The 18653-nt window shown below is 42.1% G+C and overlaps 1 protein-coding gene and 1 pseudogene across 1 annotated transcript in view; both read right to left on the bottom strand.

The window, feature by feature from the left end:
• ELP2 (elongator acetyltransferase complex subunit 2) overlaps positions 1-18653 on the bottom strand; it is a 357175-nt gene that overhangs the window by 263621 nt on the left and 74901 nt on the right. Inside the window, exons 9-10 of the mRNA XM_073630833.1 lie at positions 9483-9578; positions 155-255 (exon numbers count right to left, since the gene is read on the bottom strand). Coding sequence (XP_073486934.1) covers positions 155-255; positions 9483-9578 — 197 coding nt within the window. The remainder of the gene's footprint in view (positions 1-154; positions 256-9482; positions 9579-18653) is intronic.
• Positions 16912-17030, bottom strand: LOC141146381 (5S ribosomal RNA; annotated as a pseudogene).

The following is an 18653-nucleotide window of genomic DNA, read 5'->3' as shown; positions in this document are numbered from 1 at the left end:
AATCCTAACAAAGAGGGCAATAAATAAATATATATTTACCATACAAAAAATAACTAACAGTTAAAAAAGCACATTTGAATTAGAAATGTAGCACTTCATCAAAAATGCCAAGGTAGTTATTACAAGAAGACATAAATACATGTATACCACAAACCTGTTCTAACCATACTCCAGACTCATCATCTGGTTCCCACAGGATCATGGTTTTATCCATCGATGCTGATAACAGGCTCATTGGCTGTACTATGCTGCCATCTGCAGGAAAGTATACAACACTGCTGTAATACACTTTTTAAACATTTAAAGACACAGAAAAAGAGTTTAAAATCATTATTTACATATAATCTCAATTCTGCCTACCTTAGTATATAGAACTTAAAAAAAACGAATTTTCTAGAGTAATGTTTGTCATATCTTTTAGGCCTCATGCACACTAGATGTTTCTACAGCTGCTGTTTTTGGCTTCAGATGTTTTTTTCTGCAGTCAAACTCTCCAGCATGTTATCCTAAGTGTCCATACACACACATAAGCATTATCAGCAGTTTTTGGCAGGGGTGTTTTCTGGCTGGAAAAAAGCCCCCAGAACTAGTGGGTTTTAAGACGAGTTTTTCAGCTGTAAAAACACGAACGCTGATAAAAGTTGAAAAACCTGGCTATTTATCAGCGTTTTGAGCCAAAAGCTTTTGTGGGAGTATAGTTTTGCTAAAAAATAAATAAATAAATACAACTATAAAACGCTGAAAAACTCATTCTACAGCTACAGCTTTCTGCAGCTAATGCTACTGTCGGTTTTAGAATGTCCAGTGTGCATCAGGCCTTGAAGTGGAAGTCCATGCTAAAATCCCTGCATCTAGAGACACCCACAATCTAACACGAACCTACAGTATCTATCCCTGTAAAGAAAAAATGAGTATACATACCTTTTTTGAAGGCGGAAGCTCTGCAGAGGACACAGCCGACAACGGCTGTGAAATGAATGGGGAGTGACTTCACCCATAGAGTTACTATAGGGCTTCCGTTGTCGGCTGCCTCCTCTGCACGCGCCTCCACAGTAAAGCTGCGGCTGACAGCTCAGCATGAGATCGGGTTGGATCACTTCAGAAAAGGAATGTATACGGATTTTTGTCTTTACAGGGCTAGATAGGTTAGTGTTAGATCGTGGACGTCTATAAATGCAGGGATTTTAGTTCTAGCATTGACTTCTACTTTAAAGCAGAACTCTGGCCAAAAAATGTTTCCGTGTCCTTGTTGCTGATCTCCTACCTTCACCAACTTTGCCATCCATGTTCTTCTGAGCTCTGTAGTTCCTCTGTAATACTGCTGTAATGGTGAACTTGCTGAAAAACTGTTATTGCATGCTGACATCCTGTTTGTAAGACCGCTGGCTTCTATCCCTCTCCTAGGCTCAAGCCAGTGGTCTGACATGCCCCGTTGTAGTCCTCTGAAAGCGAGCAGGGAGGAAGCAGACAAATTGTGGGCGGAGGGGGTCTCACAGCTCCCGGTCTGTGCCGCCTATGGAGGAGGTGTCCTCCTCCTCCTCCTCCTCTCTCCTACCTCCTCCTCTGCTCCCGCCAGCAATCCCCCCCTGCCTGCTATCTCCGTGCAGAGTGGGGATCATCATCAGTAATTACTTGTATGACACAGCAGGGATCTCCCACTGTGTCAGGTATTGTTATATGAGAACGCCGATCTCCCGCCCCCTGGCGTTATAGGAACAGTGTGCTGTCAATCATAATAACGGCGGGGGATCAGCGACCGGTGTTCTCACATACAATACCTGACACAGTGGGAAACCCCCCCCCCCCCCCGTCATACAAGTCATTTCTGAAATTAATCCCAGCTTTACACTGGTGGTCCCTGACATGGTGGTGCCTGACAGGGTGGTTCCTGACAAGTGGCACTGGTGGCCCCTGACATGCTGCACTGGTGGTCCCTAACATTCGGCATTGGTGGTCCCTGACATTCGACACTGGTGGACACTGATAAGCTGCACTGGTTTGCATTCATATTAAATGCATAAAATTTATTAATTTAAAATTTATTAAATGCAATAAATTATTTTATATTAATATGCATTTATATTAAAATGCTTTGCATTTATAAGGCTGTAACCTATCATACCGTGTGTTATGTATGGCTTGCTGGCTGCAGAATGAGGGATGTGATTTATGTTGAAGTGGATGAGTTCACATTTACATGTACAAGCCTAGTGTACCTCCCACATTCACTCCAATCCCAAAGATTCATGGGAAATGTAGTCACATTACAGTTAGGCCCCTTTCACACTGGGGCGGTTTGCAGGCGTTATTGCGCTAAAAATAGCGCCTGCAAACCGCCCCTAAACAGCCTCCGCTGTTTGTTCAGTGTGAAAGCCCAAGGGCTTTCACACTGAAGCGGTGCGCTGGCAGGAGAAGAAAAAATCTACTGCAAGCCGCATCTTTGGAGCGGTGAAGGAGCGGTGTATTCACCGCTCCTGCCCATTGAAATCAATGGGACAGCACGGCTATACTGCGGTAATACCGCGGCTATAGCCGCGCTATATGAGGGGTTTTAACCCTTTTTCAGCCGCCAGCGGGGGGTTGAAACCGCACCGCTAGCGGCCGAATACCGCGGTAAAACAGCGCTAAAAATAACGCTGTTTTACCGCTGACGCCCCCTACCGCCCCAGTGTGAATGGGGCCTTAGAGAGAGAGAGAACGGGATATGATGCAATCACTGTTCTAAGAGATCCCCCATGCCAGAAAAGAAGATGCATTTTTTGAATCACAAAGCTGACTTCCTGAAAAATTCAATCAGTCATATCTCTTAAACGGTAAGAAATTTCACGAATGTAATAACTGTTTAGCGTTTTGTGTGGGTGGTTGTACCAATGGGGGATTTATTGAAAATCCCGGTTCTGCTTTAAAGCCACTGGGGATATTTTTTTGTGCCAAAAATGCGTCCATGCCAAGTGATGTTTTACATCAACACTTTCAGATATTTATTAGCTCACAAAAACCACTGTGCTTTCATCTGGTATAGCAGGCTGAGGGTAAAAACACACACACAGTTCAGCTCCCTTCAAAAGCCTCTCAACCTGTTACCACGTACAAAAAATAAACTGGGGAAGGGAAGACTGGAGATTGGTTTCCTCTAGTCAGCAGAAGGCTTATGACATCATAACAACTTTCATGCCTAGGCACTGCGTATTAACAAAAGTACAGTTTTATGAGAAAATTAAACTCTTGCTTTATATTATGACATTATCCGGTATGTATTTATGCAGATTTATTGATAGGTTTGCTTTAAATTATATACTCCTGCATTTATAATTCTGCTGTCACCATATGTACAACATAGCAGCTGTAATGTGACTGTCGCACAATTAACATAAAAACATACAACTTCAAGGACAACTATATCCCCTGGAAGCTAGAAATCACTGCTCACATGCTGTCGCTGTCCAGCCTCTCCACCTCATCCATTTAGAGAACACTTTGAATTAATTTAGAGAATGCAAAGCATTCTCTGAATGACTCCAACACAAAGCATTCTCTGAATGGCTCCCGTACAGAGTAACAGACTTCCTATGTGCACAATGCATAAAGCTGGCCACTTAGCAATGGACCTAAAAGCAAGTGGAGATCACTGAAGCAACGGTGGATTTCCAGCTTTCAGGGCTATCAGCCAGGTATAGTATATACATAATCACATTGGTCCAGACTGGACCAATATAACTATGTAAATGTATGCTTGTAATTCTTCTTTAAATTACTTACACCTTGCTCTGCACTGTCTCTCTGTTTGAAGAAAGAGATCTTTGTATAGGCAGGGTATCACTTCCTCAGGTCAGAGCCTCCTGTAAGCAAAACTGTGAGCAAGACAGTAGTGACATCACCAAAATTTCACTCAGAATTTCCTGAAACTAGTAGTCAGAGGCAGGAAAAGGGCGAAACTTGATCCTTGAGACCATAAGCTTAGATGATGGTCTGCCAGAACTACCTAGAGAAGGCAGAACGAGAAGCTCATTAACCCTTATGAGGAGCATCTGGGATAAAAAAAAAAAAGGGGCATCAGTCTTTCTGAAAGAAAATCTTACAGCCTGAATCACATCCAGACAATGGATGGAAATTTCCTTTTGGTGAACATGAGGTGGACAGAGGGACAGAATAATGATGTCCTGGTTGAAGTGAAAGGCAAAAACGATTGCATCTTTAGCAAGAAAAAAAATCATGGGCCTCAAAAACACCAACGTTCTTATGAAAAACCAGAAAAGGTTCCTTGTAAGATCAAGCTGCCAGTTCAGACACTGTCTGCGTCACAGAGCTGATGGATACAAGGGATACCACCTTGGGTGGGGTGAGAGCAGAAAAAAAGGGGTTTAAACAGCGGTTTCTGAAGCACAGCGGGATCAAGATTCAGATTCCCAAAGAGGCACAGGGAGAGTGAACAGGGAAAGCTGCATAAGACGCTCCCTGTTAAAATGAATGGTCATAATCGAGGAGTGAGAGGCCAAAGGTCTCTTAAACATGATAAAAGGAAAAAATCTAACCTTCAACAGTGTTGAGAGGCAAATTCTGATCCAGACACAGCTGCTAAATTATTGGGGTAGGTAGAAGCTCCAAGACTCACACCAAGTGAAGAGGGTCCTCCATGTCCAATGATGGACATTGCAAGAAGTAGCCTTTCTAGCGTTAAGCGTTCTAGGAATCACAGATTTCGAAATGCCCTAGTTTCTCAAAACCTGGGCTCTAAACAGTGATGTTGTTAAAGCAAGCATCAGTGAAAGAGAATGGCAGATTGGTACTGTCGGTGTAACGCATCTGCCCAGGGTCAGTCCAGGTTATGAGGATCACCTAAATGCCATTTATCTCAAATTTGACCAGAAAGAGGTTTCAGGAGATAAAAGGCATAGATCAAGGTGTAATGATCCCATGGAGCCACCAGAGCTTGCACAAGAGGATCTCTGTACCTGGAGACGAACCTGTCCAGTTTGTTATTGAACCTGGAGGCCAGGAGGGCGGCATCCAGCATCCCCACCTGTGACAAAGGTTCTGGAACACCACCATGTGTAGGGACCATCCCCCCCCCCCCCCCGAGTCCAGGTGCTGCTAGGTGAGATAGGATGTACACAGTGGGCAAGGCTGGAACGTGAAGTTCTTTCCAGGATAAAACCTGTCAACCTGGCTTCTTCCCCGGTAGACGATGTACAGCAGTACCATGGTGTTGTTTGACTTAACCTGCATTGGATGATGATGCTTTAGTAGGATGGACCAAAGTTGCAGAAATGGCCAAATCGCCCAAAGCTCTGGGAAGTTGACTGGGAAATGAGATTTCTCCAACTAAGCCCCCGAGGCCAAAACACCCTTTCAGACAGACAGTGTGACATCTGTCATTAAGATCATCCAAAAGGCAGGAAGAAAGGACTTCCACATTTCCACAGCCAGGATCCTAAGCCACCAGTTCAGGGACAACCTGGACCTCTGTGGCAAACAAACTAGTCTATCCCGATGAACTTTTCAAACAACAGAATGTTGCCTTGTAGATGTTTAGAGAACAGAAACCGAAACAGAAATACCTCAAAGATCAGAGAGTGAAGTTCTCCTGTTAAAGAAACACTCTGGCCTGAGCTGTGTCCAGTACTAGACACAGATACTCAGAAATAATTGTTGAGACCAACTCCTTTTGAAGGGTTCAGGTACCTCCTGAACTGACGTAAAGTCTGAACAATCAAAGCCACATTGTCCAACAGAGCCTACAGATCAAAAACTGCTTACACAAGGGTCCTGCAGTCCAGCAGCTTAACTAAAGTGCTCTTTGCATGTATACTGATGAGACCAATGAAAGAGATGAGGCAGGAAACTTACAGAAAACCAGCACAACTAAAATGTAAAACTATGGCCATTTGCTACACTCCTATAAGCAAGGGATCAACCATAGTAGTGTTGATATATAATTTTTGGGTTATGACTAAGGCCTTATAGGCTGAAACATGTCAACGGACTTAATCTGCATTTGTTCACTATGGCTATTCAATAAAATGAAGAAATTTTAAGAGCAACCGGAGTGTGGATCATTTTTTCTATGATAAATCATTAACCCCTTCGTGCCTAAGGGTAAAACAAATCTAAATGCCTAAGCCCAATTTTGCAAGTTTGACATGTTAGTAAAACCGTACATATCATGACAACTACTTTGTGCATCCAGGTGGATTATACCTTTTTTTCAGGACAAATTGTGCTTTCATTTGGTGGTAAATGGTAATGGATATCGCCTGATTTTAATTTATTTTTTATTATCAAAGGCAAACTCGCCCAACATAGTAAAAGATACAGTTTTAAAAAAAAAATTAATTTAGCTGTATATTTCTCGGTAATACCATAACCTTCCACCAAAGGACCCAAAATAAATGTTCCTGCTCCTGACGATCGCAGTGATACCACATAGTATATGTACATATACTAGGTGTTGTATGTATGTACCAGTAGTACAGCCCAAAAACAAATACGTTTTTTTTTTTTTTTTTTTTTTTTATATCTTACATAAAATACACCGACACTGATATTAATTAAAAAAAAATAAATAAATAAATTCTGTCCAAAAACAAATACTGACCCTGACCTTGACCCAAACAATAACCCTGGCACTGAGCTAGATCACACTTTGATCTAGGTATATTTTGCATTTTTTTATTTCATTATTATTTTATTTACTCATTTTTACACACACTTTTATTTTAATTTTTTTTTTTTGTGCAAGGACGGAGAGAGGTACAATGTATCTCCCTCCTCCATTCACAAAGAAAGAAAACACAGAGGCGGGCTTCACAGGGACTGATCACTATGACAGCCTATCAGAGGCTATCATAGCAATCAGGTGACCCAGAATCGGGGCTTCCGGGTCCGAATGTTAGTATGGGGGCATAGGACACACAGCGAATCCCCGGTTTCTGTGCTGGGAGCGTGTTGTACGGCACGTTCCCAGCTCATAGGGACATACACAAAGTGAGGACTTACAACAACTTATTGATTAGGTCCATAAAAAGGGGGAGGTCTTCAACCGAAGCTGTAAGCACCAGGACACTTTCAGATCCCCAGTGGGGGCAGACCACTTTTGTACAAATCCTTTAAAAAAGAGTACAAGGCCAATAAGCACTCAGGGGTAGAAAATAACTGATCTGTGTTTCCAATCTCCATAAAGGAAGAGTTGGAAAAGCAAGTACAAATGGGAGAGTCTTTGCCTGGTTTAGGCAACAGTCTGATCCTGTTTTTTCTTTTTATTTATAGGTTGAAATGGATGCACTAGTGTTTTTTCCTTCAACCTGAATATGTACCTATGTAAATAGAGCTGAACCATTCTCTTAATTTGAAAGAAATGGCAATATACTGCGGCTCATTAGAGGCAAGCTGATCAGTCATCTGTTCAAGCGACTTTCTGCTTGAAGCTCTAAAACGCTCAACAAGCCAAATCCCATTAATTTTAATGGCCCCTGTTTACATCTAAGCATTCTGTCACCTGAAGGAAAACACCTGAACCTCAAAACGTACATACGTTTCTTTTTGGCAGATTACAAGCATTTTTGGCCCAATAGACTTCAATAGAAATGCATGACTTGATCAGAAAAATGTTAGTAAAACGCTCAAATAGCAGCTCTTCACCCCCAATGCTTTGTAATACACTTCTAAAACACTAAAAAAAAAAAAAAAAGCTTGTAAAAAGCTGCAAAAAGGCTTACAAAAATGCCTGAAAAACGCCAGTAAATTGATATGCTCAGGTGTGAATGGAGCCTCAAGGAGTAGAACGAATCAGTCCCTGTCAAAGCCACAGGTAAATCAAAGAATTTGCACGGGAAAGCACAGGAGCACAATTAGTAGTCAGAGTCAACAAATAATTGGGTGATTTGGGCCACGAAGTCTTGCACGACTGTAGTAAGAACCTCGGTTGAGAGGTCAGAGGATCTTTCAAAATGCAACAAAGCTAAAGAGGACTCCGATAACAGCATCGACTCTAGGAGCAAGGGACAACATGATTACAACGTGTACATGTCAGCATAAACAGTATGCCTGCTGCAAGTTGTCCCGTAGCCATTAGCAAAGCGTGAGCTGGGGCCACAAGGGTAAGACAGAACTGTTTAAAAGTTTGAAGTGTTAGTGGCTTCTTGCAAGCAGGAACAACAGCAGAAAGAGGATTCCTTAAACGCTGTAAGAGAGCACAAAGAGGCACTCCACACAGCCACTAGGCCTATTGAAGGAGAAGTGGCTCCGAAGGCATAGCCCTCTCTCAACCTCCCTGCTAGCCCTCCTCCCTGGACGATCCCTCCCCTGGATACCGAACCCGGAAGCAAACGGGCGACCTGTGGCGTCATGCACGCTTCACGTGCGCTCCACGCCGGCCCCTAGTCTCTTCCTGATGGCCACAGAAGGAGCTCCCGGCTGGTAATCCACCTTCTGCAGCCCAGCAGCATCACCACCACAGGATCAGAGGGAACACCGAGGACCACATACCTATACAGATGAGCCTTTTATATGTTTTTATCCTGTAAGTGTGTTTTTACCTGGTGTCATTAAACATCATTTGTTAATACTACACTCAGGTGGCGCTTCCTTCTCTACCCCTCTCTCATCCATCACAGAGCCAGCTCTCTGAGGACAGCAGCCGCCTAGCCTACCAGCCTACTTTAACCATTACATTACCGGTTACCACTTAACCCTTCAACTTCCAGCCTGACCCTATGGACTAAGATGCTTAGCCCTTTATATCTCCTGTTATATATGGACTTGTGTGTTTGCGCTTACAGTTACCAATACTCTACTTCCTGGACTTACACAGACACACAGAGGCACACCTCCAGCTCTGCAGCTCTCATTGGCCCTCTTATGACTCATCTTCCATCCCTTGCTGGCAAACTCAGTCGAGTGAGAGAAAGAGCTGTGCATGTCGTCATAAGCCTAGGCTTTTTTCCCCAGACAAGAAACAGGAAGTGGAATGTATAAGGTATTTACTGGCAGAAAATTTAATAGATGGAAAAATGAAAAAATGACTGAAGTTCCCATTTAAGAAGCAAAAAAAAAAAAAAACATGCTGGTGGTAGGAGGAGTTATCCTGCTAGCACCTACAGTTTGTGGTTTGTCATGGTCCAATCCTTTTTTAGGCAGCAGTATTACCTGTAGGTTAAAAGACTTACTGTGTTCGTGATGAATGAGAAAGAAAAAACATGTTTTTCTTTTTTTCTCCATACTCCATGTTACTCTAGCCTCATCTTTTCAAAACATGCTGTAGAATAGCATATCATGGATTGTGTGCACTGACATTTTAGTTTTGGGTTGTTGATATTTAGAGGTTGACAGGTTAATGCATCCACTAATTTTTTTGTATGTAGCTGGACATCACTATATATAAATATCAGTTTTGAATGGAATGACATTTCCAGATACAGTAAACATTTAAATCACCTTTATCTGTATTTGTAGTTTTAAAAGCCTAAAAAGTGGCCATACATTACCTTTTCTGAAAGAAGGCTGCCAATGAACAGCATAGACACAGTTTTCATGCCCAGCTAGCACAGTTTCTAATGTCACCGCGTACTGAAATTTTATACCTAAAATGTAAAATCAATAGGCATCAGTTCATGAATTTGAGACAAGAACAAATGAAAAAAAAAAATCTACAGGCTTAAAAGTATAATTCTATTTATATAATACTCGAGGTACCCATAAGCATGAGATGACATTATTCAATCCCACTATTATCTCTTATCTATGGATGCACACAGATACTTCTGAGATTACGCTTCTCAAAGATTTAAAATAAAACTATAGGCTCCCATTAAAAAAACATGTGCTGCAGTACCTAATTATAAGTGCATCGGCCCTTACAGTTTTGTGTCTCCTCCCCCGTCAAAGTCCTTCAAAGTCCCACAAATACTGGTTAAACCTGCCAGTGAAGTCCAGCTAATAAAGCTTCCAGGGATGGTGTGGCAATGATGCTGCACTGCTCCTGAATTCAGAGCAGAGTTGCCACTCATGTAGGCTAAGCCTGCTTGCACTGCAGGTGGGAGGGAAAGATGTTGGAAGGGGCATAGCTATTAGGAGCTGCAGCTATTACTGCAGATTTACATGGTCGTAGCTTATCAGCACCTGGACACACCTAGTCCTCTACACGCCTTTCTGGACTGACAGAACTGCCTCTGTTGCTGAATCCCTTTTCACTGTGAGCTGTAGTGAAAGCACAGAGATCTGACCAGAAGTTGGCAAGAGTGTGCCAATTGTTAAAGGTGGAGGGGTGGGTGGGGGTTTAGGATGCAAAAAAGTGGAACGTCGCCTTTGGGATGAAGTTCCACTTTAAACTGAAAACCAAAAATGTATTATATTTCAGCTTACCAATCATTAGATGTGGTGGCTGCATCAGTTTTCTTTTCTTTGGCTTTTTCCCTTCTGTTTTCACCTGGTGATCTGCCTAGTAACTGACCTCCTGTATTAGCAAGATACAGCTCTGGAGGATTGAGAGCAGGAGGCACAGCAGACAGCAGCAATGTCAGTCTGGGGAGGGGTGGGGGGGTGTAGTGTTTAACCACTTGCTGACCAGCCGCTGCAGTTTTACTGCGGCAGGTTGGCTCGGCAAGTCGATGTTACCTTACGTCGCTTCCCATTGTGGCCACTAGGGGCGAGTGTGGGCTGCCTGAGTCACACGCGCGTGCCCACAGCTCGCCGCTTATGCGAGTACCTGGTGGGCGCGATGACCCCCGGGACCCATGATCGCTCCTGACAGAGCGAGAACCGGGATCTTAATGACTGATCGGGTGTTCAAAGTATGAACACCGATCTCTCTCTTAACTAGCAAGTCCCATCCCCCTGTTCAGTTAGAACACAGTGAGGGAACACAGTTTACCCCTTCCCTGCCAGTGACACTTATACAGTAATCAGTGCATTTTTTTAGCACTGATCGCTGTATAATTGTCAATGGTCCCAAAAATGTGTCAAAAGTGTTCAATTGGTCCGCCGCATTATCGCAGTCCGATAAAAATCGCAGATCTCGGCCATTACTAGTAAAAAAAAAAAAATAAATAAAAATGCCATAAACCTATCCCCTATTATGTAGACGCTATAACTTTTGCGCAAACCAATCAATATACGCTTATTGCGATTTTTTTTTTACCAAAAATATGCAGAAGAATACATAATCGGCCTAAACTGAGGAAAAAAATTAGTTTTTTTGAAAAAAAATGTGGGATATTTATTATAGCAAAAAGTAAAAGTTATTGTGTTTTTTTTTTCAAAATGTCACTCTTCTTTTGTTTATAGCGCAAAAAATAAAAAAAACGCAGAGGTGATCAAATATCACCAAAAGAAAGTTCTATTTGTGGGAAAAAAAGGATGTCAATTTTGTTTGGGTACAGCGTCGCACAACCACGCAATTGTCAGTTAAAGAGACGCAGTGCCGTATCGCAAAAAATAGCCTGGTCATTAAGCAGCCAAATCTTCCGGGGCTGAAGTGGTTAATGAATTAGCAGATTTAGAACCAATAACAAATTGAAGCCAAACTCCAGCTCACACTTTATAATTAGTTACAGAACAGTTTTCTTTTGGGATAAAGGTTTTGCAAGAATAAATAAAAGCTGGTCATTTTAATCACCCCTGCCAGTGTGAAATGGTGTGTCTCATCCATTTAAACTGATACATTCTGTTGGAGAGTTTGTGCTGTGAAAAACACAGACTTGCTGGGTGGATAAGGCCCCTTTCACATGGGATGGATCCGTGTTGATCCGCCCCGTGTTTATCCGCTGCTCAGCGGGGATCACTCCGTTTTCCCCAGCTGAGCAGGCAGATGACAGGGCGGGACCCACACACTGTGCAGGGACCGCCCTGTCAGATCTCCGCTCTCCCCTATGGGGGATCGGAGGAACACGGACCGTCTGTCCGTGTTCATCCGATCCGCTCTGCAGACGGATAGAAAAATAGGATTTTCTTCCGTCCGCAGAATCGGACGAGAGCGGAGCCGGACAACATCGGGTGTTAGCGGATGTACATCCGCTGACACCCGCTATCCCATAGGGATACATGTATGTCCGTATTTCATCCGAAAACGGATGGATGAAATACGGACATACGGTCCGCATGTGTGAAAGGGGCCTAAAGATGAAAATAGAAGAAAGCCTCAAAAAGGTAACGAATACAGCCGTTACATCTAAAAACTGGTAAGCTACAATATAATAAATGTTTGCTTTTGCGTTTAATATTCCACTTGGCTGAACCTTTGTGCTTAAATTGATACATGCACTAAAACTTTATGTCAGGGCAAAAAAATATCAAAAATGTTTAGTACATCTCTGGAATACATATTTTATTCTGTTCAAACACACTGTAGTATAGAAAAAATAACTCTTGATGTGCCAGAAATGTATGCTTCTACCTTCCTCTTTGACATAACATCTCAGCTCTAAATTCATAAGCATGTGGTGTCAGCCCTGCCTTCTTCCTTTCTGATATATTACAAAGAACACAAAACATTTTCTCATCTCCTTCCCGCTCCTCATCTCCATAAACCCTCCTTGTCCACAGGCAGAGAGCACAGGTTGTTATCAGCTCACAAGATTTCTGGCAACATTAAAAGTTCATCATTTGGTCAGAATGTAAAATTATATCTATTGTATTTCAATTTCTCGCTTACTCCTAATAATTGCAATAATCTTTGTAAACATACTTTTTGAAGGTCCCCCCCATTTTACTTCCTCGAACTTTGTGACATGTATTCACTATGCCCTGTGACCGACATTGCTGTGTCACAGTTTTCACAGAGTCTGCCTTCTGAACTGCAGAGGTGCTGCGAGGAGTGTCAAGAGACTCAGTACAGGAATCACTGCTTGCAGGCAGCAAAGTACTATGGGATATGTAGTCCTAGAGATGTACAATTTCCAGACGTTTTGAATCCGTGGGGAAAATTTTTTATTTTTTTTTGCCCCCAGGTTAAAAAAAATGAAATTTTGGAAAAAAAATAAAATTCAGCGTGGAGTAGTTTTACAAATTGAAAGTAATTTTGTGACACTGTACAGCTTCTTCAATAAATTGAAAACGTTTATTTATTTTTTTCTTATTGCAAATGGAATAACAAGGACTTTATATGTTACGAACATTTTAGCAATACATGAAAAACGGGGTAAACGGGTAATAGGGCCCCCGCCCTTAATAATAATATAAAGGCCTCCTACCAATATGCATTTTCAGCTATTGACAATGCTGGTCCAGAAGTGTATATTGCTCTTGCAAGAGCTTGATCAAAGTTTTCCTGATTTTTAGGTGTCATTTTATATATAAATGAAGAGATTGTGTATTTTTGAGAGGCTGTGGTTTGTAACACTTCCTTACTTGAAGATGCTGCTGGGAAATCAAAAAAAAATTTGTAATGATCCAGACACAACAGAAAGATGATTTCTGGGATGAGAACTCTGGAGGGAAAAACTACTCCTACTTACATTATGGCCCTCGTTATTTCATTCCATAAAGTATTTTTTTAATGTCTTTAGGGCACCTCTGGCATGCAAGGATGTGTTTTGTCATCCTATAGCATTTGGAAAAGAATATTTCCACTCACAATGGTGTCTGTTTATGAAACAGAGAAAAGCTGTGATCCTCAGGATCACAGCCGACTCTGGTGTGTACCAGTTTATGTAGCTGAGATGAGGAGCAGAGACCATGTTCTCGGCTTCTCATCACAGTACATGACCATTCTGTCACAAACGGCCAGTTTAGAAAAGTGACATCTGAAGATCTCACAGCCGCTACACTGAAATATCTCTCTCCCAGGTTCTCCAGCTCAGAGCTGGAGAATCTGGGAGAAAAGCTTGTGCGATTAGAAGAAGCCTTAAATAGGCTTGTCACGCTGCACCTTACACTAGCCCAATTAGCACTGGATACCCCCCACTGTGAATTTATTTATTTCCAATGGTAATGCATTTTTATATATGATTGACAGTCACCTAAGTTTAATATCATCTTTTAAAAGTACTGTTTTTACGTTACGCACCTATCTATTATTGAAAGTCACCTATGTTATTTATTATTTCTTACTAGTACTGTTTTTTATATTGTATATCACCTGATCCCACTCAACCCTATTGATTCCATTCAAACATTACCATCGCTCCCCTATGTTGGATATAGACCCCTGCGTAGATCTCAGGGGGTACTCTTATTGTAAATAAATATTCTGAGCTATATCTTTGATTAATACCATCGTACATCCATCCGACTTTAACAAACAGCAACGCATTAAAGCTCTGTATGTATACTACTGATTATACACCATTTTGATAATTACCTAGGATTAGCGCAGCACTACCTATTTTCTAGATCTATTCACGAGGTCAGGTGCCTACCTTTTAACAGTGCATGCAGCTTTTCTATTTCTAGCCTATTCCATATATGATAGCGCGGGAATAATCCATCTCCTCTATCTGGTGTGTACCAGTTTATGTAGCTGAGATGAGGAGCAGAGACCATGTTCTCGGCTTCTCATCACAGTACATGACCATTCTGTCACAAACGGCCAGTTTAGAAAAGTGACATCTGAAGATCTCACAGCCGCTACACTGAAATATCTCTCTCCCAGGTTCTCCAGCTCAGAGCTGGAGAATCTGGGAGAAAAGCTTGTGCGATTAGAAGAAGACTACTTCTTTCTTCCTATAAATCAGCACTAGTGGGTAAAAATAGGATTTTTAAAACAGCTTACCTGTAAAATCCTTTTATTTGAAGTACATCACGGGACACAGAGCCATAGTAGTTACTATGTTGGTTATAGGCCACCTTCAGGTGATGGACACTGACACGTCCTAAGATAAAAAGTGCCCTCCCTATATAACCCCTCCCACTACTGGGAGTATCTCAGTTTTGTAGCAAAGCAATACACGTGTATACCAAAGAAGGGAGGGACCTCTGAGTCCCGTGATGTACTTCAAAGAAAAGGATTTTACAGGTAAGCTGTTTTAAAAATCCTATTTTCTTATCGTACATCACGGGACACAGAGCCATAGTAGTTACTATGTGGGATGTCCCATAGCAATACCAACTGAAGGAAGGGAGACACAACAAAAAGTAGGGCAATAAGAGGCTAGAGGACTAATACTGCAGCCTGCAATACCCTGTGCCCAAAGGCGATATCCTCATGACCTTTTAAATCTATTTGATAGAATCTGGTAAATGTATAGACTGAAGACCAAGTTGCGGTCTTACAGATTTGAGCCATGGAGGCTTGGTGATGCACTGCCTAGGAAGCACTAACAGCCCTATAGGAGTGCGTTTTGATTTGAGAGGGTGGAATCCACCTCTTTAACCATGATCTTGAACAATTATTTGTGGAATCTATTTAGAACAGTAGATTTCGATGCTGCCTGTCCTCCTTTAGGGCTTTCAGGCAACACGAATAAAAACATCCGTTTTCTGAATTTGAGCAATCGCCTTTAAGTAAACATTGACTGCTCTTACCACATCAAAAAAAATGTAGTGATTTTTCTTCCAAAGAACAGGGTTCTGGAAAAAAGAATAACCTGGTTTAGATAAAAACCTGATACTACCTTTGGTAAAAAGTTAGGATGAGGACGCAATACTACCTCATCTTTGTGAACAAAAATATGACTCTTTACAAGAAAGAGCAGCCAATTCTGATACCCTTCTTGCAGCAGATATGGTTACCAGAAAAAAATAGTTTCCTTGTCAAAAAAAGGACCAAGGGAATATGTCGTATCGGCCCAAAAAAAGTCTGTTTTGTAATGACGCCAAAACTAAATTCAAGTCCCAAGGGTTCAGGGGTTACTTAATCGGAGATTAAGCAGAGTTACCCCCTGAATAACGTTATGGACCAAAGAATGCGAAGCAAGTGGTCAATGAAATAATACCGATAAGGCTGAGACCTGTCCTTAGAAAGCACTCAAGGCCAGCTTTATTTCTCACCCCATCTGCAGAAAAAAATCAAGGACTCTACCTAGACTTATTTCCTGGGGTGCAGCTCCTGGTTTCACATCAGGAGACATAGGTTTCCCAGACTCCATAATATATAACCACGGAGGCTGGCTCTGCATAAACAAAGGTAGAAACTACCAAACCTGACAGCCCACGCTTTTTCAGAGTGTGGGCCTCAATAGCCAAACCATTAAATTTATCGTTTGTAAGGTAGGATGGAACTTTGGACCTTGCAGGTAGAGTACATGGGTTCCCTACTGCCATCTCTATGATCTCTGCATATCAAGATTTCCTGGACCCTGCTGGGGGGGGTCACAAGAATCAACAACCTCCCTTCCTGCTTGATCCTGTGAAGAAGTTGTGGATGCAGGCAGAATAGGAGGGAATGCACAAATCAGTGAGAACCGATTCCACGGGAATAGCAAGGCATCCGTTCTGCATTCTAGCGGATCTTTTGTTCTTGACACAAAGTTGTCAATCTTCTTTGTTGATCCTGGAAGCAAACAGATCTATGTCTGGGATCCCTCATCCTTGACAGGAAGATATCGGGGTGAAGGAACCATTCTCCCAGGAAAAACTTCTGGCAACTCAAGTAGTCCGCCTGCCAATTTTCTATTCCTAGAATGAAAACTGCCGATAGGCAAAGTACATTGTTTTCTTCCCAAGATAGGATAAGATTCACCTTCCTCTGGGCCGTACAACTTCTTGTGCCCCCTTGGTGAGTAATATAGGACAATACCTTAAACTGAACGTTCAGGCCCTCAGAACCAAGTGTTCCCTGAATTTTTAAATTGTTAACTGGCAAGGCCATTTCTGATCTAGGCCACTTCTCCTGGACAGCTGCCTCTTTCAGGACTGTCCCCTAACTTAAACAAAAAAAGGCTGGCATATGTTAATACTATTTCCCAGTTAACTGAAAGAAGGATTTTCCCGTTCGCAGATTATTGGATGTTAACCATAAACTGAGGCTCCGGTGCACTCAGTCTACAGCACCTGGTATTTCCAGGTGGTCTTTCATCCCGGTACTAACCAGGCCTGACCCTGCTTAGCCTCCGAGATCGGGCGAGATCAAGCCCTATCAGTGTGATGTGGCCGTAGACTTTGTCCAAAACTCTGTGCTGCAAGGCAGAAGTCCTAGGCTGTGAGCCACCACGCTGTTCCGTTAGACACTTGCGAAAAAACTGAGATACTCCCAGTAGTGGGAGGGGTTAAATAGGGAGTGCACTTTTTATCTTAGTGCGTACCAGTGTCCATCACCTGAAGGAGGCCTATAACCCACATAGTAACTACTATGGCTCTGTGTCTCGTGATGTACGATAAGAAAAATTAATATATAAACACACACACCATATATGCAAGTGTGTGTGTGTGTATGTATATTAGCTACCATGTGTCTGTACATGTCATTACATGTTCTTTTAGACTTGATTACAGGCAGCCTGCCTCCTTCTTTACAGATCTCGGCTGTTTCCAGAGGAAAAAACTTCTCCTCTGTTCTCCCTTTGAGAATTGAAGTTCTCAGCTTCATAAACAGGCTGCAGAGGAGATCATTTTCCTCTGAGAACTGCCGAGAACTGAACTTAGAAAACAACTCAGTTTCATAAACATACACCAATATTTGCAAATTGCAGCTTTGCTCTCAGTAGAAATTGCACTGTGGAAATATTTCCAAACTCTAGATATTGGTCTTGCCATTTAACAGAGAGGAGGAAAAGAAAAAACAATTTACTGACCGGACTATAGGTAAACATTATGCTGTGATGGCAACGAACATAAATAGAAATCATTTAAAGGTTAAAAAAGATAAAACTAAATTGACCTTCTTACCAGTCAATTAAAGTGGATGTAAACCTGAATTTTTTTTTTTTTTTTTATGTCATAGAGCGTAAGATTTCCTATAATTTGAGCATAGTCTTGCCACAAAGAGTTAATCAAGCTCTGAGCAATCCTCTTATTGTTCAGTGAGATAAATCTTGACAAATGGAGAAAAACTTTGTCAAATCCTCCCCCTTGCTGTGAGTGACAGGTGATTTACATATCTCGTGCACTAGCCTAGGAGACATGCATTATTTTTTAATTCCCTCCCACTCCTTTCTTCTGCTGCTCTGCCAGGATTCGATGTACAACAATTTCCAATGGTTCTGCCTATCTGCCTCTCCTTCTTGTGCTTCCTGGTCTGCATATGCGCAGGAGTAACATGAGCGCGCTCTGCTTTCATCAAGTCTCACCAGGCGCGAGGTTAGTCCTGGCTGGCCGTGGGAGTGTAGTGGTGGGCGGAGGTGTCCTCTGATGTCATGGCTCCGCCCACCAAGCGCCGAGAATTAAAACGCCCACAGTATCTGGAAGATTACAGGGCTCCTAGCAGGTGGGGGGGTGACTATTTAAATATAGGATACATGCAGGAGGCATGTAAAGCCTTATATATATATATTACCTCTGCTAATGCTTTCAAATTGATGACAGTGGGTTTACATCCACTTTAAGGCCTGAGAGGACAGAAACTATCATTTACTGTATCCCAATAATCACCGAACTGGAGGAGGTACAAGATGGGGCCCATAAGCAAACTAACCCGGAGCCTTTCCTCTTGTGGCAGAAATGCATTTCTCTTGATTGAGCACTGTATTGAGAAGTACAGTGTTACTTGAGCTAGATTCCAGGATATTGCAAGAGACTTTGCAATCATTTAAAAAACTTTATTTAAAGTCTTAGAAATCTTTCAT

This window comes from Aquarana catesbeiana, linkage group LG05 (genome assembly GCF_042186555.1).
Source record: "Aquarana catesbeiana isolate 2022-GZ linkage group LG05, ASM4218655v1, whole genome shotgun sequence".
Taxonomy (NCBI): domain Eukaryota; kingdom Metazoa; phylum Chordata; class Amphibia; order Anura; family Ranidae; genus Aquarana; species Aquarana catesbeiana.
This window is presented reverse-complemented; position numbering and strand designations above follow the sequence as displayed.